The sequence below is a fragment of the Patiria miniata genome, unplaced genomic scaffold, assembly GCF_015706575.1.
Source record: "Patiria miniata isolate m_02_andy unplaced genomic scaffold, ASM1570657v1 HiC_scaffold_9, whole genome shotgun sequence".
Lineage (NCBI taxonomy): Eukaryota > Metazoa > Echinodermata > Asteroidea > Valvatida > Asterinidae > Patiria > Patiria miniata.
In genome coordinates, this window is record NW_024037076.1 from 4,304,336 (window position 1) to 4,331,988 (window position 27,653).

A 27,653-nucleotide genomic window follows, 5' to 3' on the forward strand; every position below is an offset into this window, starting at 1 on the left:
TGCATAATGATGGAACTAAAGGTGAAAGCGACTGAACAAAATGGCGACCACCGAGGGCAGCTCAGCAGAAGTTGGGCAAGAAGAAGAGGTGAGTTTGTAGTGGAATAACTATTGCATTGAAAATCTAGCACATAATTAATATGAATATTCAGCCTTCAGGTGGTAGCTTTGTATTTGAACAATTTGTATGTTAACAAAAGTAATAAGCTAATATTCTCTGCGTCTGACGTCTGTGCACAAGACGTTGAAGGTTAGTGCATAACGTTAGAGGGCGCCCTCCCGTACTCCCAACAGTATGCTGGGCGGAGGTGTCATGATTTGGGGGGGGGGGGGGGGGGCTGGGGGAATTATGTTACTTTAATAGGATTTCGAAAACAGTTATAGATGGGTTGACAGAAATTCAATGGGTTGAAAAGAAGGGTGAACAGTGTTGGAGTTGGACAACATGCTTTTGAGTTTTGTTGGCTACTTTTTTGGAGGGCATATAGTCGTGTTCCTAACGTGGCGCACTTCGAAGCTTACCGAACTTTCCTCGTGTAGTGTTGCCAAACCTCTTTGTTGATAAACCTCAAATTCATGCAGTGAAATGCTGGTACTTTTACCTTTTTAATGCTTGCTATTTAACCTCTGTGAACAATTTCGGTTTCATAAAATTTAATTCGAAATGCAAAAACGGTCGCGTCCGGAAATTGGGCACAAATTGGCGGAGTGTTCCCCAACGTGGCGCACTTGAATAAATCTCAGAAAATTCCAAATTAACATTTAAGAATTTCTGTAAACTTGATAAATTCTGATAAATCATTATAATCTTTACTTACAAACCCAGCCAGATGTTTGTCAGAAAATTATTTTCTTATTTTTCGGGGCATTTTCAAAGGTTCACTTTGCACTTGAAAATAAAATCGGAAAATCACGCCAAAATAATGTTTTCTTTTAACTTTGTAACGGGTAAATAAACTCGCGATTTATGAACGGGAGTGTTTAGAACTTGATGAAATTTCACTTTCTGTGAAATTTCAGTTAAAACTTTTGCTCTAGCTAGGCGCTACAGGCGAAAAATAAAAGTGCGCCACGTTAGGGGCCGCGCCACGTTAGGGTACATCAACAATATGCCATGACGTTGGGGGGCGGGGGGGGGGGGGCGATTAACTTTCTGTAACGTGTAGGATAGTCGGCGACGGCGTGAATCACCTTTTAATTATATTTGGAACAATGCAGTACCCCGCCCCTTAGACAGGTGAACGTGGCGTTGAAAACAACACCACGTTCCGGTGTAACTGTAAGGCCAAATAAAACATAAACATGTTTAGTGTCCAGCCTTTTTGAAAAAATGGAAGCAGAAGGCCCTTTTTTTCCCCTACAAAATGGCCGCCGGACCAGGCTATTTTTCAAGATGGCCATCATTATTTTTTTTTAATGGCCGCCATTGGACTCGAAAAAATGACATGCAGGCTCTTGGCCAAAAAAGAAAAGTCTCTGGTTTCTGGTATGCAGGCGCGTCGCCATAGCCATTCGTGTCGGCAGCATTTAACAAAAAATTTCAATGGAAGATGATGTCTCAAAACCGCCAACTCACTGGTTTGGCTGGAAAAGTGCTGCACAATTTTAACGTGTTTTTAGATGGGGTTGCGATCGAGTATAAGCTTTATGTGCAGGCATCCAACTGGGAAGTTACAAAAAGTTTCCAAGACTTTGTACAAGTGTTTTTCTATTTCTAATGACACACATGGGAAGTAAAAAAAAAGAGGAAATCAGCTAATACGAGGAAAAGTTGCATGCCTGTATGTGGCCTCTTTTGGCTCCCATAGCACTGAATTTTGTCGGGCACCATTTGCAGTCATCAACCGACAAAAACAACGCGTCGCCGCACCACTTTTGGGCCAAGCTCCATACCAGAAACCAAAGACTTGGGGGGGGGGCCTTATATGGGCTAGATGCAACAGACAAATGATGTCATTGTTTAATATTTAGCGTTTTGTCAGTTTAAAAAAAGAAGAAAAAAAAGAGGTGGCCTCCCAAAAGGAAGCAGGTGGGGACCCTCAACCTGTTTTTTTTTTAATTTGGCCTAATTTTGAATCACTCGATGTCATTTTAGTTTGATCTGTTACATATTACCATGCATAATTTTTTTGTCCTATAGGTAAATCATTTACTTGTTGGGCTTTCTGTGAACTCACACGAGTGTTGGATCTGTCATTCCCAAGAAATTGGATGAAAAATACGGCACAACAAACGTGTTCAAAATAATCAGAAAATCAAAGACACGCATGGTACTCTGCTACCCCAAGTTCCGCATGCGCAAAACGGTGGAAGTCCCACCAGTGGGTACTCGTCTTACGTTGCAGGGTAACCGCGTAATACCATGTTAAAATTCCGCTAAATCCACTTCAAAAATCTGCCAAATCACACGGTGTTACACGAATACACAACGAGTCTAGACGTTGTTATGGTTTGATCAGCAATATTCAGCCGCTGCGATAAAACCCCGCAGTGAGAGGGCGCTATCACGACCAACCAATATCACTCACGAACCGGTCAGAACAACGTCTAGGACATTTCCTAAAACCTAGTGTGGACATCCGTGTTTGATGGCACCGCGCGCTACGCTCTGATGAGTGGTATATTTCTACTGCTGGAATCCTGATATAAATACATTGTGATTATAATAATTATTTCCAGTTTCCATTTGTGTTGCCTCCCTCAGAGTTTAGACCTTCCTGAGCTGAATCTAGGAGTTCTAGATCTGACTTCAGATGAGTTCATTCTGGATGAGGTGGATGTCCACATCCAGCAGAATCTTGAGGATGACGTAGTCAAGGCCGCTTTGGAATCGGTGAGTGCAAACCAGTTGTAGTATTAAAATGGGGGGGGGGGGTGAGGGGGAGGGGGCTGGGGGAGGGTGGTGTTGGGGGGGCGGGGGTAGGTTGCATATAATTGGCCAACATCAAGTTTGGGGCCCTGTTTTAAATAAAGGCATTTACAGGTAGCTCTGTTGGTCAACCTGTAGTACTACATGTAAAAACTAAACATCCTATTCTTGTTCCTAAATAACTCTGTTGTTTACCGATAAAATTAGACCAACCTTTCAGATCATGTAAACAAGGCATGACAAATTTTATGGAGCGAGTTTCATCAGCTTTGTGCAAGAGTGTGATACTTAAAGGCCATACGAAAAAAAATCACTCTCGGAATCTGCCATTTTCCACTTGGTGTCCTCCAATGTTGATACAGCGCTGGAGACGGTGGCGGAAGGGGCACGCTGCGGCCGAAAGTTTCTGAAGAAACGCAGGGTCACCCCCTCGATTGCACACCTCGATAGTTTGGCGTTTTCAATCCTCTTAGGGAGCGTAGCACCATCGGCTTCGCCTTGGGTGCTATGCGCTCCTCGGTTGTTAACCCTAACGTACCTGAATCCATCAAAATCCACCCCCCTGTTTCGGGGGATTTCGGCGGATTCAGGATACCTCCATATTGTACAAACTAGGGGATTTTGATGGATTCAGGATTGTAAGCTTAGCGGAACTGCAGGATTTTGATGGATTCAGGATACCTCCATATTGAGCTGTTGTGGATTCAGGATCTCAACAGAAAACTCTTTGGCTATTTTTGTGGTCAAGTAAATACTGCTTGTAGCCCTGCCAGGTCTGTCACATGCTGTACAAAATGTATGTACTGGGCGGTTGGGAGCTTGTGACTGTGGCTTATAAGGCCTCAGCATATAAACAATGGATTATGTACATAACCCATCCAGACAAAGCAACGCTGGGGTCGGACAATGGCTCATTGAAATAGCCCTTCCAGACAATGCAAACATCATAGTATACATAATTACCCACAGCCCAAGTTGAAAGGAAAAACAACCCACATCATATCCACCAGTAGTTGAACCATTGCATTGGTGTATTGAGATGGATCCTATGCAACAACACACATCACAATTTTCATGCGAGCATGGTATCCTGAATCCGTCAAAATCCACCAGAAATTTAGGTGATGGATTTTGAAGACTCTATGGAAAAACATGCTGTATTTTTTTTTTATGCCACCATGGTATCCTGAATCCGCCAGAATCCATCGAGACTTTGGCGGATCGGGATACCTCCAGCATCTACACTGGGGGATTCTGATGGACTCGGGTTACCAGCAATTTTTTGCGTGACAAAATTGGTGGATTTCGGCAGATTCAGGATACTTTCTAGTAAAAGAGCCCCAGGAGTTGGGGTTAATGTGCAATGTATCCCACGTCACAGCAGTCATCAGTAGTCATCATGTTAAATGTCAACTGGTTGATGTTTGTCACTTGATTTCAGGGTGTGGATCTGAGGCAGTACTCCAAGCAGATTGAGAGTGAGCTTCAAGCCGTCGAGAACGCCTCCATTCAGGACTGTATCCTTTATATTGAACAATCATTACATTGTTCTCCAACCTGTAAAAGTAACCTGGTGCCCCGCCAAGCTCTCTGAGGCACCCGCCAAGCTTCAAAAGCTGCCGCCAAGCTTAAAAAGTTGCCCGCCATGCTTAAAAAAGAGGAAAATATAATATTAAAGACAAACAAGTGCCACTTCCATTAACCACCAGGATATATTTTGGCCAGAAACTCTGCCAAAAACAGTAACATACCAACACTTGTCAAACTGACAAGCCTGCCCATTGTAGCAATCAATCAGGTCAAAAGTCTCAAGGCCAAACTGCCTCAGAGTCCCTGGTCACTGATGTGTTAAAAAAGATGATGCTGAGCCAGTAATGAACTTGATTGTTAGTGTTACTGTGTTAGAAATGACCTAAAAGCTGTTATCCGTACATAAAGTACATGTTCATCTGCAAATAGCGCCCCCTAGCATACAGTTGTGTATGACTGCAAATAGCGCCCCTAACATAATTATAGCGCCCCCCCCCCTCCGCTTTTTGACGGCGCACCGACCTTTAATTTTCGAAGTTGGAGAACACTGCATTATACTCACAAGGGAAATATGCTACGGATTGCTCTTGCCAGAAATGCACCATTGTATCCCATGAAATACATTCAAATTCAGTCTTTGTATATTTCAATTTCTAGCAGATTACTTATTCTAAATTTCCATATTCCTCGTCAAAACATCGGTGTCAACTTCACTTGAATAAAATTTAGCATGAAAAAAAGGTTGACTTAATAATTTTTCGCACCAATTATTTCACATTTGAGAATCATTTTGTGAACCCTTTGACTCCCTTAAATTTGTGGAATTCACTTCTTCCTTGACTTTGAGCCCCCTTCCCTCTCCTCCGACCACCAGATATCAAAGAAAGCCAGAACATTGCCAGCCTGCATAACCAGATCTCAGCATGTGACACAATACTAGAGGTAACATTCATGTATTGCTTACATAACTATATTGTTAACCCTTTCATACCCACATTATTTATTGACTTGGCTCTCCCCAGGACCAAATTGTTTGCTCAGTCATGCGGAAATCGCTAGAGCGTGAAAAAAATGACCACTAGTCGAAAACTCACTTTCTTCAACCCAGATTTTCACTGCCAAGGAGTGATTAAAATCATAGGAGTTGTGTGTAAAGTTTGTTCCTTGAACCTTATTCTTTAATGTGATGTAAAAATGAAGTCCATACGTGCAAATGTAACAAAAGTTATGCCTTTTTGTTCATCTGGTCCCATTTATCAAACTGCGAGCCATTTCACCACATGACCAAATGGCACTCCATACCACAAATTGTGTGTGGATACTTATGAAGCACTTTTCTCATTTTTATGTAATGGTAACACTATGAATAAACTTAACCATTAGAAAGATCCAAAAACCCTCTTTCAGATGGTATTTAGTTGATGTATGGGCGGCCAAACATATCAACATGCCACCTTTCTGAAAAGTTGTAAATATATCAGTGTTGAGGGTGTTATGTGTGTGGTTTCCTGGCCGACTTAAGTCGCCCATGGGAATCAGCAGGGGGGTAGTTCTTGTCGGCAAAAGTCACCCATGGTAGGGAAAGGGTTAACAGCAGAAATGCAAAAATCTGTTCAACATGCGCCCCAGCTCTGAAAGGGCCTTTCACACTCTCCACAATCTCCACGTGGGACCCAGGTCTGACATAGAGGTTTCGGAAACCCCTTTCACACTAGCAAGAATCCAACCCAACCTGTGCGTGGGTCCGGTGTTTACACCGGTCTTGGGTTGTACCCAGGTAAAATCCTACCCTGGTAAGGACCAGCGTGGAGAGGCTCTACCCGGGTAGAGAATCCAACATCTACAGCCAACCCATGTGCACCCGGGGTAACTGTGAACGGTACACCATGCCTACCAGTGTTTGATTGACCCAGCTGCAACAGTATAGGTACGGCGCTCTACCCGGGGTAAAATCCCACCCTGGTCGGGACCAGGGTGGAGAGGCTCTACCCAGGTAGAAAATCCCAAATCTACAGCCAACCCATGTGCACCTGGTGTAAGTGTGAACGGTACACCATGCCTACCAGTATTTGATTGACCCAGCTGCAATAGTACATAAGTACGGTGCTCTACCCGGGGTAAAATCCAACCCTGGTCAGGACCAGGGTTGAGAGGCTCTACCTGGGTAGAAAATCCTAAATCTAAGTGTGAACAGTACACCGTGCCTACCAGTGTTTGATTGACCCAGCTGCAACAGTACATAGGTACGGAGCTCTACCCGGGGTAAAATCCAACCCTGGTCAGGACCAGGGTGGAGAGGCTCTACCCGGGTAGAAAATCCTAAATCTAAGTGTGAACAGTACACCGTGCCTACCAGTGTTTGATTGACCCAGCTGCAACAGTACATAGGTACAGTGCTCTACCCGGGGTAAATCCAACCCTGGTCAGGACCAGGGTGGAGAGGCTCTACCTAGGTAGAAAATCCAAAATCTACATCTGACCCATTTACACACTGGTGTGAGTGTGAACACTATGCATTGCCTACCTGTGTTCGATAGGACCTGGTTCTACTAATGCTGGATTTCAACTGGGGTAGGCAAAACGATAGTGTGAAAAGACTTAGTGTGGCATGTACACATTTATCAGTCGATTAATAAAGGGAATATACAACATTTGCAAACATCAAAAAACAAAACTTCCAAGTTGTGAAATATCTTACTGGACTTTTAGTGAATGTCAGTCTTAAGCCTCCTGTAAAATCATGGCACCTGGTGTGCTGTTATTGTCCAGAAAAATGGTGTTTTTGTATCAATTACCAATGCTGGTCAGCTGACCAGTGTTGGAAAGAAATAGCCTTTTGCAAATACTGCCACCAATTGACCATAGTTAGGTAGATCCGCATTTTGATTGCCATTGATTACACACCTACGAACGGGTACAAGCCAGCTAGACTGGTTCTCGAACCAAGGAAACAAAGTCTCTCCAGATGTCTCTTTCCATTAAAAAAAATTGAAACCGAGATATTATTGCTAATTGGAACAGAAGTAGGGCACATGTGAATCAAAGGGAGATATCCTCTGTTATGGTTGAATCTCCTCTTTAAAATGACCAATTTTATGAAAGGGTCTATTTACAGGCTTGTGCCACTTTTCAGTTGCGGTTTTTGTGTTGCCATTTGTCACAGAGTGAAAGGCTATGGAAAGTAGCACAAGCCTCTAAATAGACCCTTTCATAAAGTTGGTCACTGCTCAGTCAACCGTGAATGCAAGGACATGATCAGGGTGTCATTTTTAAGAGGCGATTCAACCCTAACAGAGGATATCTCCCTTTGATTCACATGTGCCCTACTTCTGTTCCAATTAGCAATAATATCTCGGTTTCGGGTTTTTTTATCCACCCTGTATAGTCTCAATCCTGTAAAATCCTCCATTTTGCAAAGAGTATTTTGGAGGATTTGGGAAGGTTAGGGTTAAAATGATTTTGTTTGGTTTATTTTCTCTCTCAGAGGATGGAGGAGATGCTGAACGGATTCCAATCGGACCTGGGCAGCTTGAGCGCGGAGATTCAGACGCTACAGAACCAGTCCATTGCGATGAATATCAAGCTGAAGAACCGACAGGCCGTGAGGGGGGAACTCAGCCAGTTTGTGGACGAGATGGCCGTACAGGAAACCATGATCAAGTAAGGGAAAAACTTCAATCACAAATCTTGATAATTCTGCATACTGTTCAGTTTTTGAACAAAGTGCCTTTTCTAAGAGTCACTATTCAACAGCATGTAGGATCATTTGCTGTTCTTGCATTTTGTTTGTTTCCAATCATAACACCACTCAAAATCCAAAGGAGAATGTTCAAATCTTAACCTATTGAAGTATCAGCTCCGTGGATATTACACATTTTAAGAAAACAGTGAAAAAGCAGGCACAGCCTTTTTATCTTGAAACACGATTTCTTTAAAAGAACTCTTTGTTCCAAAAATCAGTTAACTGACTGATTGTTGGAAATCACCTACATTTCTTGATTTCTTCTAAATGACAGCAAGCCAGACGGAACAATTTCATGGGGTGTTTAGTACCAGGACGATCCTTAATCCAATTAAGCTTTTATATAATAATTTAGTGACTTTTGATAATAATTTAGTAACTTTCGGAGAAATGAAAATGATCGTATATGCTTTCAAATGATGGTACATGCATTGGAAAGGCACAACTGTATACTGAATTTAAAGGTACAAAGAATCATTTGCTTTTTTGTGCATTTTTGTTTTCGTATGAAGCAACAACAGCAACTAACTTGTTGAATTTTCCACTCAGTTGCTGCTATACATTTTGAGAAACCAGAGAAATCATAATACACCATTTTTTAGGTCTCATGACTGGACTCCGTTGCTAACACATCGAAAAGTGCGCCTGTGGGCACCCTATTTTGAAACCACCTGCAGTGTTAGATTTCTCCCAAACGATACCATTTCAGGCGGAATAATTTCACAGGTTATTTGATACCAGTCCTATCTTCACTTTGAGCAAGTTTGTATGTCATTGAATCGGTAGGTACTCTTCCATGTAATTGTAAATGATCCTACGTGGCATTCAATCTCCCAAACGCAAAATTCCATCTTGTAAATAGTTTCAGTTCAATGTGATTGTCTTCATTGAAGTACTTCCTAAGCATTATCTACTCGCCTTTTGTCTTTTCGGCAGTCACATTCTCGACACCCCGGTGACAGAGCGCCAATTTCTGGAGCAGCTCCACGAGTTGAACCACAAGATCAGCTTCGTCAAGGAGCAATCATTCAAAGAAGCCATCTCGTGCAAGGACGTGCAGGATATCTTGGACAAACTCAAACTCAAGGTAATGTTCTAAATCCGCCCTCAGGTTGACATTGGAACAACGACACAGAGCAGTCAACGACTGACTTTCAGGATCAAGCTGCACCTGAGCTACGACCGTTGGGAACATTTCAGTCGCAGCTTTTTTTGGCATCCTTAGTGTAACTGCAACGATATTAAGACGATCGGCAAAATTTACAGTCGCAGAAGTAGACTTTTTTTTAATTTTGCGTCGTGATGGAATCCATCAGGCAGGAATCCATCGCAGTCGCCCTGTGTGAAGTTAGGACCTCCTGCGCGCATAAAATGTTATTGTAAATTGTCGTCTTGTTGTTGGTGATGTGAGCATGGTTGCGATTATTCTGTGTCGAGGTGCCGCTTGTTCGACGATAATCACCCAATTTCTCAGTTTTGTGACCTGAGCATGATTTTTGAGCTTGATGCCGACAGTTCCGTCGCAGTGCAAGCAAATCGTGGGTCGACCTGAGGCCGGCTTAAGGACTTGGTCATGCACCAAAGAGGGCGCTGTGCAGTTTAGCCAAAAAAGTAGAAGTTGAACATTCATTCTTTTATACTTTTTAAATCCCCATGAACGATTTAACTGAAGTGGTGCCAGTATTCGAGGAATAGTGACCGTATTTATTTTTCGTCAACTTTGCGTTTCCCCAGGCAATCGCCAAAATTCGAGAATTCCTTCTGCAGAAGGTTAACCAGATGCGGAAACCGATGACGAACTACCAGCTACAACAGAACACGATGCTCAAATTCAGGTAGCGGAAAACTTTCTGTTTTTTTTACATTTTACAGCATAGACATGTTCATCATGTTTGTTTTTGGAGAGACTGTCATAGCTGTATCACAAATTGTAAATCTACTAAAGGTTTAGCATAAAATTGAGCACTGATTTTTTTTTTTTAGATTTTTTTTGCATTTTAACTAACTTTGAATTTCTGGCCATTTTGTAATATTTAGTATCCATAAAGGTAATGGACACCATTTGTGAATTTTTTTTTAATGTTTTTGCCGATTCAAGGAATAACAATACAATAAATCTGAAGCAGCTTAAAAGGAAAATACAACATTTACAAACATCAAAAAATGAAATGATCTAATTATCACGAAATACCTTACTGGATTGTTAGGAATGACAGTCTAAAGCATCCTTTAAAATTGCGGCTCCTGGTTTGCCGACATTTTCAAGAAAAACTGCATTTTTCCAACGCTGGTCGGCCCACCAGCGTTGAAGAAAACTGGCTTTTTTTCAAAAACTGTTCTTAGTTTTTCATATTTTAGTTTTCTGAATTTTCTTTGCAATTGATTACACACCTCTGAAGGGGTACAGGCCTGCTAGACTGATTCTCAGACCTTACAATTCCCTAAAGTGTATGGTGCTCCGTTTCATCTTATTGGGGTCAGGGAACCAGACTACAAAAACATGATTGGTTTTCTTGGTTTTTCCAGCATCTACAAGCCCAAAACGTGAAACATGTCACTTCAACAATATTTTCTATAACATACTAATCCTCCAAATCTATTTATTTCTGAAAATTTGATGCAAAAGCAAATGTTGTACATTCCCTTTAAAGAACTTATCTTTCAAACTTCCAGCTCTGTAGATATCATGTGTTTGAGGAAGCTGTGAAAAAGCAACTGTATTTGTCTTGACGTAAAGCAAGCTTTCCGTTGAAAGTCTTCGCTTTCAAAATTTTTGTTAATTATATTTTGACTTGCACCCTCTTGTGGTATGATGCCCAGTTCGTTACTCAGGAAAATAATTTTCAATCACAGATAATGTAACCGATTGCAAACTTAATTAAATTTGGTCGATTGAAAAACCCTGGCTTTTTTTTATGATGGTTCAGTCCAAACCATTGCGAGGAAGTGATGTCAATTCCGCTTTTTTTGAAAATGACAGCGTACTAGGCGCAAAGATTTTATGGGATGCTTGATCCTATTATTGACCAACAGTGAAGTAGGATATTTCTTAAAGCTATAGTCCATCATTTGCAGCTATCCGAAAAGTAACTGGCGTAATTATCGTTGAAAAATATACTTGGTTGAAAAATAGTAAGGGGACTAAACTCCCTGTGAAATTATTTTTTCTGGCAATCTGTCATTTTGAAGTAATCAACAAAAGAAGGCCTTTCCAACGGTGCTTCTTAAGACGCACCGTAGGAAATTTAAATTAGTAGTTCGTTTTGTTATTCGGCGAAACGCGCGCAAGCATTGGCACAACGCACACGCACACGGGGTTGCTATATTTCTTCGGATCTGTACGCGACATCGCGTAGCTGCAATCGGCTCAGTGAGAACGTGTCTTGGACGATGAATTCAGGCCCAATTCAAAACATGATTCAGCAACTTTTGATTTGAAATTGAGGTCCTAGAATGCTGTTTTTCTCGGAATATACAGCTGAAGCTGTGCTGAAACTTCATCAGGTTAGTTGTTCAGTCCCGTTCTTTAGATTTTGAGCCACTTTTGTTGCTTCAAACGAACAAAATGCACAAATTACAAATGATGGACTACATGTATATCTTTAATTATTTTGTCAGTTTCGTTTTTGAACATTTGCAAATGGTTTCCATCTTTAAGTTGTAATCTTTGTACCTTTGACAACTGCATCTTCCGCAGGTTTTTCTTTGAGTTCCTGTTGTCCAATGAGAGACAAGTTGCTAAGGAGGTCCGCGACGATTACGTGGATACCATGAGCAAAGTGTACTACTCTTACTTCAAGGGCTACATCAGCAGGCTTATGAAGCTACAAGTGAGTCCCATTGAGTTTGAGCCATAGTCATAGCCATAGCTACAGTCATAGCCGTACATGTAGATACAGCCATTGCCATAGTCACAATAGATGTAACTTATCACAGTCACAGCCACTGCAATGCATGTAGCTAAAGCCCTATCCATAGTTGTTGTCGTAGCCATAACCATATTCACAAAGCAATAGCCATTGTCATAGCCACAGCAATAGCTTTAGCCATATCCTTATTAAATAATCGTTATAGGGCTCGTTCAAATGACGTCATTTTCTACAGACCATCCACACGTGGCCACGTGCATCGGCATTTTGAGCGTCATCTTGCATAACGTGCATCGGCTGCGTTGTATTTCGAACACATTTCGAGCAGCACGCGCGCTTGTTTGGAACATTTCAACACTGATGCGTGCTGGATTGCGTAAAATACGCAGTTGCAGTTCTCCTACAGAGATGGCCGTCGAGCCCTATTGTAACACCTCACCCACAGATTCTGTATCGTGATTGGCCGAGAGTGAGTCACATGGCATTCGCTATTTTTGCTGAGTTAGCCTAGACGTTGTTCCGACGGGTTCGTGGGTGGCATTAGTTGGTCGTGATAGCGCTTGGTGGCGGGGCGGGTTATCACTGCAGCAGGTTATCGCGTATCAAACCATTAAAAGTCTAGCCCCTAGACTATGTACAACGCGATATGAGTTAAATTCAAAGAAAATAACAGTTTGGGCATATTTATCTAATTTCTCTTGGTTTTTAATTTGTATTCAGTATGATGAAGTTGCAGACAAGGAGGATTTGATGGGAGTGGAAGACACTGCAAAAAGAGATATCCTTTTGAAGAATAATTACTGAATAATCAACTTCAAAACGTATCTGTTTTGAGTACATGGTGGACATTTGCGTATACATACATGTACCCCCTTGGGATGAAAATAAGAGACTTAGCAATTTCCCAAAACTTAGCGTGTTCTCCATTTTTGGCTACATCTCTGGCTTCAGGTTCATTGATCAAGATGCCTTTGATGTTCATTCAAAATTGACACTAAACACCACGTGAAATTATTCCGTCTGGCGTGCTATCATTTAGAAGAAATAAAAAAATGTAGGTGATTTCCAACGATCAGTCAATTTTGGACCAATGTTTGGAAATACAGAGTGCTGTAGACGAAATTGTGTTTTGTGATCAAAAGGTTGTGCATGGGTTTTCATTGCTTTCTCGAATAGTGTAATATCCCCCGAGCTGAAAATTCAACATGTTAGGTTTTTTAAAACACTCTTCTCTGGATTTTGAGTGGTGTTATTATTGGAAACAAAAAATTGCATGAAAAGCAAAGGTGGAAAAAAAATCAGTACACTTCTGTGCAGTTGTTATCAAGTTTCCTTTTTACTGGGATCCTAACCCCATGTAAAGCATAAATCAGTTTACGAGTGCGGTACTCACTCCAACAGATTCTAACAAAACATGCAGTTGGATTTTGAAGGGTTGGGGGTAGTTAGGGTTAATACAGTCTTAGTTCAATGGATGTGTTTTTAAAGAAGATTTATAGACGTTTCCTTAGCAGAATACACGGTTCTTTTCCAAGCCCTCGCTGAAGAACAGATCCACCGTCTTCACGCTGGGAAACAGAGGCAGCATCATCACGAGCAGTCTGGAATCCCCAATCATCATACCCCACGCGGCGCAGAAGGACGAGATCAAGGTAAAGGGGACAATGCAAAAGTAAACAGGCAGTAACTCGATCTTGACCCCGAGGTTTGCCTCAAGGTGATCCTCAAAGCTTCATGAGGTTTTACAGTGTTTTGTTGGTTACCTCAGGGTAAAACCAGAAGGACGAGGTCAAGGTAAGGGGAGAATGCATAAGTAAACAGGCGGTAACTTAAACTTTAACTGGAGGTTTACCTCAAGGTAAACCTCAAGGCTTTATGAGGTTTTTACAGGGTTTTGTTGGTTACCTCAGGGTAAAACCATGAGTTACCGCCTATAACTTGAGGTTCACCTCAAGGTTTTACGAGGTTTAACAGGGTTTTGTTGGTTACCTCGGGGTAAAACCTTGAGTTACCGCCTGTAACTTGAGGTTTACCTCAAGGTTTTATAAGGTTTTACTAGGGTTTTGTGGGGTAACCTCAAAAATTACATTACATGGGTCTTTTAAAGGGCCATGCAATGTAAATTTTCAATGCAGTCCTTGAAAATGCACCTGAAGTTGTGTCCTATTTAACCTTATTTTCAAGTTTCTTTTTTTGCCGTTTCAACAATATTTTGATGCCTTTTTGGTTTTGATGCTAATGCCAATTTCCATATTCATGAGCAAAAGTGTGATGTCATTTCAGGCAGAAACCTCAATGTAACAGCTATTTCAGCATTGAAAGTTACCAGTATTTCTGATATTTTGCTGTCGTAAAATTCTATTGCTTTGGTGAGTCATTGTTGTGTTAGTACGTGGCACTATTAAGCCAATGAGCAAAGTTTTCTCACAAGTGTGTTCAATGAGCAATTGTTTGGGTTCACAATTTGAAACAGAAAACTGTAACTGAACGGTGTCTTCCTGAAATGACATCACAGCAATAGTGCTCTCAGTTGTCTGGAAAAGCATGGACAATTTTAAAGTTTAAATATTTAAATGTAATATAGTTATCATATATTTAAGAGGAGTAGAAAGTTGCCCAAAATGTGTTCCTAAGAACAATCCTTGTTTATGGACCCTTTAAATCTTCTTTTTCTCAAACAGTTTTGAGAGTTTGTTTGAAAAAAATATGACTGTGCCAAGGCAGTCAAGCACTTTTTTTTAGAATGTCGTTTTACAAGAAAATCATAAAAAGCTTGAAATTACAGGTTTTTTGTGACACTTTTTAATTGCCACGAGAAAGTAATATCTGTCAAATCAGTCGCCAGTTTAAAAACTTAATCAATTTGAGCAAAACTTAACTTTGACAAGACCAATTGTTCAAAACACTGCCATTGTTAAAAAAAAAGTTTGGTTTTTTTCCAGCACACTTTTGAGAGTCTCTTTCGGAGCCAGCACTATGCCCTCCTCGACAACTGTTGCCGGGAGTATTTGTTTGTTTGTGATTTCTTCATGGTAACCGGCTCCAGTGCGCAGGACCTGTTCAACGCCATCATGGGCAAGACGCTATCTATGTTCTTGGTGAGTGCGAATTTGGTCGTGCTATTTAGCGTCAACAAAGCGTCACCAATCGTCAACAAACACGATCAGCGTCAACAAAGCGTCAACAAGCTCAAAATGCACTCTCAAGCTTTAGAAAGTTGTCATCATTATTCAATAGTATACAAATGTTGAGTGGCTCAGAGTGAAATGGGAAGAATATTGTCGCAAGGTAAAATCTGGACTTTTCCATTTTAAAAGGTGAAGCCGAGTGAACTGAAAAAGTCCAGATTTTACAGAGTGAAAGTATTCCTCCCATTTCACAATTTTAAAGCTAATATTTGTATTATATAACCTACTTATAGATCCTTGTAATTTGATAAATTTGAACTTTTATTTCAATACAAAATTGGTGGAAAATGTATTTCTCACTTCCAAACCACCCCTTGACATAAATGTTTGAACCCAACTCCGTAGCGCTGGCTCTTTGGACAAATTGGAACAACATGTGCTACGCGCAACGCTGAACGCGCACATCTGCATGCATTTGCAGAAAAATACCGCGTCATGGAACAAGAACGATCCTAACTGTTGAATAGTATTTCCCATTCCCCATGGGTGAATGGGACTTTTTAAGCCCCGGCGTGAATGGGAGCAATAACAAATGTCACGTGATGTGAATTCCACCAATCAAATCAAATGACACCGATCTCTGGGTCAGTTACATAAACTCTCATAGGTCGTACTTATGTTAGAAGTCAGTGGAATTCAAATTCACAATCCCACATAAAAACAAAATTTTTGGCAACAAATTATGGTGGCAGGAAGCCGCCATCTTTCTTTTCTCAGCGGCAATACGCTTTGCACATGCACGATTGTACCATTGTCCTAGGCAAAAAAGATGGCGGCCAGTTTGTCCGGAAGAATGGCACCGTTGTTGTCGTACTTTTTCGCTTAAAATTGCATATTTAAACATACTTATGTGATATGTTGGAAATAATCGTTGACAGCCCACTGATTATTGTGAACACCTTATGTTTTGCTGAAAAGTGTGTGTACAGCTTGTTGACACTTTGTTTACGCCTTGTTGATGCCTTGTTGATGCCTTGTTGATACTTGTTGACACTTGTTGAAGCTTATGACCCATTGAATTTTGTCAAAGAGTTTGTGGAACACCCAAATCTTTGTTCCAATTTTCTTTCTTTTACGTTACTTTTCTTTCACATACACAGGTTGAGTAAAAAAAAACGAAACCCAAAAGTCTGGGCCATTGTTTTAGTGAAATTCTACATGTAGCACTTTCAAAATCTAGGATATGAAAGCCCAATCACATAGGGATGTGTGTGAATTGTTTTCGTTTCGAAAGAACACTTACCTTTTTGTGAACCGTAGACAGAACTTTCAAACGGTGGTTGTGTTTAAAATTCCGTAACTTGAAAAGTACATGAGTGATTTGAATGATTCTTGTACTAAAAGAAAGCTTATGAATTGGGCTTTCGTATGCTAGATTTTGAAAGTGCTACATGCAGAACTTCACTAAAACAATAGTCCCGTCATTTGGGCTTTCGTTTTTTACTCACCCTGTATGTAGTAACACTAACATGTATCTTACATTTCGTCGGTTGTACCACGAACCGACGTATCGCATTATTTTGTGTTTCGAGAGAAAACCGATTTAAAGTTGGTCATTATTTTGTAGGTTCATTCCATATACTCCCTGTGTAAGAATTCAAGCTGTTTCGTTTTTGCTAGTAAATTATAGATTGAACTTTATTGTATGCAATCCGTGTGCATCTGAGTTGCTAAGTTTTTGAGAAATTCTGCTCCAAAGTTATTTGTCACTTCGTGAAACAGATTTTTATCATGTTTATCCTATGTTATACAACGCGCGTAATAGTGGCCGTGTGCCAGATACAGAGATACGTCGGTTCGTGAAACACTAAATTCCAATTTTTCATGTCTTCGCTGCTTTGTGACGTCATAGCACTATGGGAATTAGCGTGTAAAGCGGCGTATCGGGATACGCCACTTCGTGGTGCAGCATTTTTCATTTTTTAGAGATACGCCACACAGTCTAATTAGCGTTCTTAGTTAATTAGAACTCCGATCGGAATAAAACTTTCTGAGAATGAGCACTTTGATGAAATAATAACGTTTAATGACAAAAACTCAATTTGGTAAAAAATCGAGATACGCCGGTTCGTGGTGCGACCGACGAATTCATGAACCTGTACATGTTGTATGGCCTGAAATCACAAGGTTCCAGGTTCGAATCAAACTAGAGTCAATTGTGTTTTTCAAACTGAAAAATATGTATAAAGTGAAGTCGGTCAGTGTATATTGAAATTTTAATCCTTTTTGGTCGTTCCAGAAACACATGGACATGTACACCAACGAGTGTTTCGATTCCATCGCCATCTATCTGTGCATTCACATCATCCTGAGGTACCGAATGCTGATGCACAAGCGGGCAGTCCCTGCACTGGACAAGTAAGAGAATTCTAATCTGTCACGGGAACAAATCTGTATTGGATCCATGCATTAAAGGGAAAATACAACATTTGCAAACATCCAAAAATTAAAACTACCAAATCATTTTGAAATACCTTGCTTGACTGTTAGTGAATGACAGTGTAAAGCATCCTGTAAAATCATGGCACCTGGTATACTGTCAGTTTCAAGAAAAGTGGTATTTTTGTATCAATTTCCAACGCTGATCGGCCGACCAGCGTTGGAAAAAACTGGCTTTTTTTCAACTACTGGCCCCAGTTGACCATCGCACTTGTTTGCAATCGATTACACACCTATGAACGGGTACAAGCCAGCTAGACTGGTTCCCTGACCTTACAATTCCCCAATATATGTAAACCTGCTCTGTTTCTTCTTAAATGGAGTCAGGGAACCAGACTACAGGAAAATGATTGTTTTTCTTGGTTTTTATAGCATTTTCGAACCCAAAACCTCAAAAAAGTCAGTGTAACTATGTTTGCTATATATTTCCAACCCCCCAATTCCATCCATTTCTGAAAATTACAGCAAAAGCAAATAATGTATATTCCCTTTAACTTGCGAGGGCAGCATTCAGTCAAATCGTGTATGCCAGAAGTGTTTGCAGGCCATCAGCCTGGGGGTTTGGTCCGTATCAAACAAGGGGAATAATTCTCATTGTGATTTTTGGCAAGGTATGCACCCCTGTAGTTGGAAAATATGTGATAGCATTGCAGCGGTTGCAACTTTTTGGGTGCTATCACTTAAAAAAAAAAAAAAAAATGGCGGCCAAAACATGCTTGTTACCACATATAATTAAAGAGGTTGTGGAATGCTCAAAGACATTTCCATCATTTTTCGGGTATATGTAGCCTAAGGTGTGATGAAGTAAAAACGAATATTGTGTCTGTCATGAAATGAGTACAAAAGGTACTTTTGAGAGCTGTTTTTCGGGCCCTGTTTCGACCCAAACGTGCAATTTGTGTAAAAGTCGTCGTTGGGGGTAGCAAACAAAACATAGTAAATCGTGACATAATAAACAGGACTCGTTTATACTACGCTGCATCGGGAGTCCTGTTTATTACGTCACGATTTAATATGTTTTGTTTGCTGCCCCCAACAACGACTTTTACACAAATTGCACGTTCGGGTCGAAACAGGACCTGAAAAACAGCTCTCAAAAGTACCTTTTGTACTCATTTCATGACAAACACAATAATCGTTTTTATTTCATCACACCTTAGGCTACATATACCCGAAAAATGATGGAAATGTCTTTGAGCATTCCACAACCTCTTTAATCCGGTAACAAGCATATTGGCAGCCATTTTGAAACAAAAGTTAAAAGTAATATTAAACACCCAAAAAACCTCCACCACTCGCACTGCAAAGCTGTCACACATTTTCCAACTCTAGATATGTATACCTTGCCAAAAATCACTATGAACATTTGATACCGGTGGCCCAATTTTTGGACCAAAGCTGATAGCCTATCTGGCAAAGTAGGAAATATAGATCTGCTATTTTTTTTGGCTTGCATTAAAAAATTTCAGTGAAAGGCATCTTACCCAATATCCATATCTTTGTAGTTTCACCCAGTATCCATATCTGCAGGGTTCGACTTTAGCGGTAGCCCGCTAGCCAAATGCTAGTCAAAACAGCGGCGGGCTAGTCAAACTATTCCTTAAGTAGCCCGGCTGGCAAGTCAAACATTATTGGGATACAGCAAAGATGAAAGGACAGGAAAAAAAATAAATCATTAAATTCAGAAAGCTAACTTGTATCAATTTGTGTCTAATTTTATTAACTTTTTAGGGTTATTAAATCTTTTTATGAAAAACACTGACAAGATTGCCTCAGGATACATGCTTTACATGTATGCACATTGAGACACTCTATAAAAGAACAAAAATGCGGGCTAGTAAAAATGCCCACGGGCTGGTGAAGAGTCCGTTTCAGTAGCCCAGCTGGCTAGTGAAAATAAAAGTTAAGGTCGAACTCCGGTATCTGTCCAATGTAGATTCGTACAAGTATGCACTTGTACAAGGCCCGGGCTTTGCTTTGTCATATTGATTTTTGAATGTGACCGCTACCAGACCTAAAATTTGTCGGAACATTCAGAATCTTTTTGTTCGGGTACCAGAACCTTCTTAAAAGAGCCGTACCAATGCTGTAATGCCTTTGAATCGGGTTTATATCAGATTGGCAGTAAGCATGTTGATATGTTGGTTCTAACTTTGTTGCTTCTTCTTTTATTTTTTAGATATTGGGAGACCCTCTTAGAGATGCTGTGGCCTCGTTTTGAATACATCTTAGAGCTCAACATCAACAGCATCCGAGAAGCTGACCCACAAAAGATGGGCTCCATCGATGTCAGGCCTCACTATGTGAGTATGAGTTTTCTGGAACCCGAGTCTGAGCTTTCAAATTCCTCAGTTAGGTTTATAGGAAGCTGTGAGTAACTTGGTTTGAGTAACTATATTATCATGGTTTGAGTCAGGCTTCACTTTGTGAGTATGAGTTTCCTGGAACCCGAGTCTGAGTTTGCAGATTGCTCTGTTTGGTTACGAAGCTGTGAGTAACTTGGACTTTTTTCTTTTAACTTTTTTATCCAGCCTGAAAAATCCTCTTTTTCTGATTGAGTTACCTTGGTTTGACTCGTTGAACAGATTTCCTTGAATCTGAGTCTGAGTTTTCAAATCACTCAGTCAGATTTATAGGAAACCGAGAGTACCTTGGTTTGGGTAACTATATTTTTATGGTTTGAGTCAGGTGGCAATTTGTGAGTATGAGTTTCCTCGATCTCAAGTCTGAGTTTTCAAATCAATCAGTTAGATTTATAGGAAGCTGTGAGTAACTTGGTTTGAGTAACTTTTATTTTTATCATGGTTTGAGTCAGGCTTCACTTTGTTAGTATGAGTTTCCTTGAACCTGAGTTTTCAAATTCCTCAGATTGGTTAGGAAGCTGTGAGTAAATTGGATTTTGTTCTTTTCACTTTTTTGTCCGTGCCTGAAAAATCCTCTTTTGCTGATTGAGTTATCTTTGAATCGCTGGACAGATCACGCGTCGCTACGCAGAGTTCTCCGGCGCCATCGTTAGCTTGAACGAGACCTTCCCAGATGAGCGCGTCAATCGTTTGTTAGCGCGCCTCATGGCCGATGTAGAGAACTTCATCCTGAGAATGGCCGCCGAGTTTCCTGAACGGAAAGAACAACTCATCTTCCTCATCAACAACTACGATATGATGCTCAATGTCATCAATGTGAGCTGCAAATTTTTTTCTTTTGTTTGTAAATAATTGTATGATAATTTTGACTAACATCCCATGAACTTGTTATTAACTTGTGATAGACTTGTGATTGACTTGTGATGGACTTGTGTTTTGTGAATGACTTGTGATTGATTTGTGATTGACTTGTGATTGACTTGTTGTGCTTGAGTTGTGATTGACTTGTTGTGATTGAGTTGTGATTCAATTGCGATTCAGTTGTGATCGACTTGTTATAAGCTGGTAATTGGCTTGTGATAGAGTTGTGATGGACTTGTGATTGAATTGTGATTTACTTGTGTTTAACTTGTGATTGAGTTGTGTTTGACTTGTGATTGACTTGGGATTGACTTGTGTTTGACTTGTGTATGACTTGGGATTGACTTGTGAATGACTTGTGTCTAACTTGTAATTGACTTGTGATATGATTTGTATTTGAATTGTGATTGACTTGTGTTTGACTTGTGATTGACTCGTGAAAGACATGTAATAAACCTGTGATTGACTTGTGATTGACTAGTGATTGACTTGTATTGACTAGTGATTGTCTTGTGATTGACTTGCAACTGACATGTGATTGAGATGTGATGGACATGTGATTGACGTGTGATTGACTAGTGATTAAATTGTGATTGACTTGTGTTTGACTTGTGATTTACTTGTAACTGACATTTGATTGACATGTGATTGACATTTGATGGACATGTGGTTGGCGTGTGATTGACTTGTGATTGACTTAATATAAACTTGTGATTGACTTGTGATAGACTTGTGATTGACTTTGTGTTTGACTTGTGATGGACTTGTGAATGACTTGTAACTGGCATGTAATGGACCGGTGGTTGACATGTGATTGACTGGTAATTGACTTGTGATTGGCTTGTGTTAGACTTGTGAAATATCGTCTGAGTCCTATTCCATCCTAGGAGCGGACGGCAGAAGATTCCCGTGAGTCAGACAGCTTCCGGCAGCTCCTGGAGGCACGGACACAGGAGTTTGTGGAGGAAGTTCTGATGCCGCATTTCGGCGGCATGATGATGTTTGTCAAAGACGCGGAGTCAAAGTTGGAACGTGGCCAGGCGGAGCACATGAAGAACCAAGAACGTGAGTTGGTTTTTTCCAATCTCGTTATATTTCCAGGATAAATTGCAGGAAACTTTGTCAGCAATTGGTTATCAGGAATTGGTGGCAGGATTCTGAATAAGTTCCCCTGGAATTTCTCCCGAATTTAGAATTCTCCTGATTTTAGTGTGCAATTAAAGGCAACCAATAATCATAAGCATAAACAGCCAATGATCAGGATAGGTTTGAAATTTACTGACCGCCGGAGATTTGGACATCATATGACACTAGATGGCGCTATTCAAAGTTGACAGGACTGGATACCATCCTGACAGTGGGTGGCGCTGTTCATGTGACCCCTTTACAGTCGACTCCCGTTATAACGAGCTCGGTCATAACGATAACCTGGATGTAACGAGCACATTCTGCCAGTCCCGATCAATTTGTGTACATTACTATGGGGAAATATTTGGTTATTACGTGCACGGACATAACGAGACTTCGGCTATTACGACGATTTTGGCTGACCCAATGCGAGGAAAAGCATTGTTCTCAACCCATTTACAACGACATCTTTTCAAAACTACGGGCATTGCAGCTTGTCAACGACAGACCTTTTGTCCCGAATCGGGTATCATGCTCCCGTCTTCCAATTCAAGCAACACACTTAAGCTTCACCCTTCAATGTACCTTTGTAAAGACTTCAACCCAACGTTATTTCATCTCGCCGATCTTTATAAATAAATTCAATGGGACTGTGATAATCGGCGCAGTGGACCGCTGGTCTAGTCGCTAATCCCCCGCTGCGGTTTCCCTTAGCGTGACCAGGTTTGAAGTTTGCTTACGACTGCGGTACCACGTTTCTATATTATTACAAACTAACAATAGGGGGCGCTCAGGAGTTAAGTGTTAACATTGTAAGGAATAGCCTTTAGTACTAGCCTTTAGCGTAATTGCTCCCTATTGTTGGCTTGTGGCTATAAAAAAAAATACGAAGTAAAGAACACAGCATCACAAAACAAACGGCTCTTTTCAGAGCCACCACAACTTCCAAACAGAGATAATTCAGTCTGTCTTCAAAAAATAAAGTTTAAAACATACCGTGTTTCCCACCCCCAAAAAAGAATCCGAAGAATAAAAAAATAAAAATCTTAAACAAATTAAGAACCCCTCCGGCCCCGCCGAAAAAACAATCCCAATGAAAACAGGTTTCCAAGATCTTCAAACGCCCCACCACATATACATTGTACAAATTTTAATCCAAAATTATTACTTTTGTTTATTTATTATTATTATCTTAAAAGAATCCCTCCCGACAAATAATAATCACCAATTGCTGCGAAATTACACATTTAGACACTTAAACCCGGAAGTAATATTAGCGCCCTCTCTTGCCCGATTCCAGCAAATGCAAAACGAAAGCAAAATGTCACTTGGCACGAATGTGCGCTATAGTTAACCGAAATAATTACAATTTCAAAGAATCCCTTCAGAAACAATAATACCCAACTGTTCCAAAAAGTCAACAACCAAAAAGCATCTAAGGATCAGGAGTCATTAAAACCCGGAAGTAATGCATGTATTGGCGCCCTCTCTTGCCCGATTCCAACAAATGCAAAATGAAAGCAAAATGTCACTCGGCACGATTTGTGCGAGTGACCTACTTGCCTGATTCTTCTCAGCGATGATGCCTTTTCCTCCGGATTCAGGTCCTCAAATATTGAACAATGTTCCCTCAAAGGTATTTTATTTATTTCATTTATTCATCACCATCAGTTAAATATTTAATATACATTCATAAATACCTCAGACAGTTTAGCCATTCCTATTGGTCGAGAGCCCGTCACGTGGCCGGTATTAAACGGATGATAAAGACATGGCTAGCTGGTCTTAAACACTTTTCCAGTGTCACAATAAAATGTGGACTCCTAAAAATCCAGTGCCTCTTATCGTTTCATTGGTTGAACGTTCACAATCCTCACGTAGGCATGCGCAACACTACCAGGGAGTTAGAATTTTATAGCTCTAAATTCAAAACGCAACGCGCCAGGTGCGTTCTGCGCGACATCGCATAGAACATGATACGCGCGCGTCAATCTCCATAAAAGGGTTGTTTTCATCTTACTCGCCAGCTGAACACTCCATTATTTTGCAGGAGGGATGATTCAAAAAGCATAAAGTGAATTTGTTGAACAAAATCGGGATGTTTTGAACGAATTATATGATTTTTTTTTACCGAAAAGGTATTTATGAATGGGAATAAATATGTACTCCGTCGGTATTTATCACTCTGTTTAATACCACTTAGAGTCTGGGTGCTGATAATTACCCTCGCCTCCGGCTCGGGTAATTATCAGCACCCAGACTCTAAGTGGTATTAAACAGAGTGATAAAAACCTCCGGAGCACACATTTATTCCCTTATTATTAACAGACGTACATACCAACAAATGACCATCTTTTCATGTCTTCGGACGTGCGTTACACGATTAAAACACGCACGCACATGTACCGTACCTTGTGCACAACGAATGGGGAAAACTGCGCTCCGGAATTAGCGAGGTTCCGGCTATAACGACAGTATTGTGAAAGTCCATCGGACCTCGTTATAACGGGAGCCGACTGTATAACACACACTGGCTGCTTATAAACACAGGCACGGCTGACAGTTTAAAATGTCAAGATTGCCTCGACTTGCCTCCGGGTGATGTCTAAACACGCTTATCTCTTGTGCCTTTTGTACACACACACACAAAGTCTGTGAAGTCTGTGGAGGCGGGGCCGTGTGTTGATCTTGAATTGGCCGTTGTGCACGGCCTATTGCTGTACAATTCACGCTCCAGTGCACACCCCAGAGTATTGAAACATATGATTTTTCGGCAAGAAACATCGTACAAATGCTGTTGAAATGAGTCTTGCGAATCAGTATCTGTGGCATTTGGCTGTATATCAACAGTTGGCTGGGAAATTTTGCCTTAAAGCAAAAGTCCACATTTTCGGCAAAAACAATGCTGGCCCGAAGTGGTTAAGATTTATTACTTTAATGTTGTCTGCAGATAAACATATTATTATATGTGTTGCTATATCTTTATCAATTTACAGAACATAAGGAGAGTAAATCATAATGTAATCTCCAAGGCATACTCTTAGTAAACCCGCATTTGTTTTTTTGTATGTTTAATTTCAGTGTTGTAACCCTTCCCCAGGATTATGGGGTTTGTTCCTTTTTGTGGAATAAAACATTACATAAATATTATTTATAATTTGTTGATATTTTTTCAGGTCGTGTGGAGCAACTGGTGAGAGACTTTAGCAGTTCCTGGAAGCCTGCCATTGAGATGATTAACCAGGACGTGATGCGATCCTTCACTAACTTCAAGAATGGCACCAGCATCTTACAGGTACATGTCTAACACATGTCAAGCACATGTGACTTGCATGTGTATCACATGTTTAGTTGGGGTGCTGTGGTCCAATGGTTAAGGTGTTCGACTCGTGTGCCGTGGTACATGGGTTTGAATCCTGGCCGTGCTCTTGAGCAAGGCACTTTACCATTATTGCCTCGTCCTTTGGATGGAAAGTAAAGTCGTAGGTCCCATGTGTTGTGTAATGCACGTTAAAGAACCCAGTAACACTTATCGCTAAGAGAAGGGGTTTGCCCCGGTGTTTCTGGCAGTGGCTGTAATATGCGCCGCAGCACCTTGTAAATCCTTATAACTCCAGTAGTATTATTATTATTATTATTATCACATGCCCACCAGAAGTCAACCACAAGTCAGTCACATGTCCATCATGTGCAAGTCTATCACATGTCCATCACAATGCCATCACTTGTCGGTCACAAATCTATCAGTGATGACTTGTGTTGATTTGGGATGACTTTTGGTGACGTGTTGACATCTGGTGATGTGTGATGACATGATAACTCGTAACGCTTTGTGATGACTTGTGATAACTTGTGATGACTCCCGATGACTTGTGATGACTTGTAATGATTTTTGATGCCTTGTGATGACTTGCAATGACTTGGGATGATTTGTAATGAGCTTTGACATTTTGTGATCATTTGTATGATGTGATGTCTTGTGATGACTTGGTCTGGTGCACTGAATTCGCGGTCTGCGGGTAATTCTGCAGGTTGTGGGTTCAAGTCCAGCCTGGGGTTATGGTGTGTATGTGTGCCCTTGGGCAAGGCACTTTGTCGCTCATTGCTTCTCTCCACCCAGGAGTAAATAGGTACCTGCAAGGGCAGAGATGGTTATTGTGATTGATTGTAGCTGCTTTGCACCGAAATGGCAGCATCGAGCTGTATACTCCCCAGGGAGCTGAGATTGTCTTTGGAATGTTTCATTGGCCCAATGAGCAGGGTAATAATGATGTAGCGCCTTGAGCACCAATAATGGTGGATACATGCACTTTATAAATACGCATTAATAAAAAAAATTAATGACGTGTGTTGACATGTTATGATTGTTTTTTTTGTCTTTCCAGAGCGGTTTGACGCAGCTGATCCAGTACTACCATCGCTTCCAGAAGGTGCTCTCACAGCCACCCTTCAAGAACATGGCGGTGCGAGGCGAGCTCATCAATATTCATCATCTCATGGTAGAAGTTAAGAAATTCAAACCTGCCTTTTAATGACATCTTTTAATCTTTTGCTTCCATGAGAGTTTTTGAATCGTGTCCATCTTCAGGAGATTTAAGGCCCCAATATAGGGCCATGTTCTCCTCTAGGGAAGATCAGCATGAATTCGAATCACAGCACTTGTAAATGAGACAGATATATATATCTCATTTGTAAATAATTGTAGATATCTAATATCTTGTGGTATTCCAAGTTTGTAAAAATCGATATCTTAATATCATCTCAGTGTTATAAAACTGCAATTTATATGTTAAGTGATTATTAGGAAAATGTTGTGCCCGAATACCGCAAATCTGTTCATTTCGGTTGAAAAAACAAACTATTTCTTATATTGCATCAAAAGGACTTACTGACATTTTCTGAAGGGATGTGCAATTTTACTTCAATAATGCGTCAAATAATTTTGCTGTTTTCCAACAATGGATACTCTTTGTTAAAATTTTTGCCCATATGCTTGTTGTATGAATATTCAAATGTTCTCATCTATTACATCTAAAGGTGTGCTGAAATTTTTGCAGAAGTCAAATTCTGACCAAAGTAAATTCTAAAATTGCAAGGGGTTAACCTTTGAAAATTAGACTTTACTGCAAACAACTCAAAATTACCACTGGATGTAAGAAGAATGCATTTAAAATGTTTATGCATCCAATATTTGGGCAAAAACGACGACAATTTGGGGAAAAGTTATAATTTTTGACAGATTTTGCCAGAATTTTTGACACATTTTCCTTTTGAATGGAATTAGACAGGAATCGCACAGGAATGTGTTTTTTTCTGCAAGTTTCGAGCAATTTTATTTCTTGGCCAAAGTTAAACCTGGCATTTTTAATGAAATTTGGTCAAACATTGACTTTTCTGCAAAATTCAGAAATACCTTTTGATGCAAGATAAACATGTTTTAATAATCATTAGCATGTTTCGTCAAAGCTTTGACTCCTTTATAAAATAAAGAATTGATCGAAAAACTATATTTTTGGTGCTTTCATGAATTAACTGTGTCCCCATTAGTGACCACCCCGTTCCCAGGGCCATCAAACTCATTCCGGGGTCTTTCAACCTTGTTTCCAGAGTATCAACTGGATTATCAACTTCATACCCGGGATTATCAACCTTGTTCCCTAGAAA

General features: G+C 40.5%; 1 protein-coding gene across 1 annotated transcript; it reads left to right on the plus strand.

The window, feature by feature from the left end:
* On the plus strand, nt 1-27,496 carry LOC119720200 (vacuolar protein sorting-associated protein 52 homolog). Its single transcript, XM_038189785.1, has 17 exons — nt 1-88; nt 2,705-2,833; nt 4,311-4,386; nt 5,274-5,341; nt 7,884-8,059; nt 9,078-9,228; nt 9,876-9,976; nt 11,839-11,971; nt 12,731-12,788; nt 13,532-13,662; nt 14,953-15,108; nt 17,438-17,556; nt 19,817-19,940; nt 20,613-20,816; nt 21,749-21,926; nt 25,166-25,284; nt 26,375-27,496. Exons 1-17 carry the CDS (start codon nt 41-43, stop codon nt 26,519-26,521), a joined length of 2,118 nt encoding a protein of 705 aa, XP_038045713.1. The 5' UTR covers nt 1-40; the 3' UTR covers nt 26,522-27,496.
* Nucleotides 27,497-27,653: the final 157 nt, after the last annotated feature.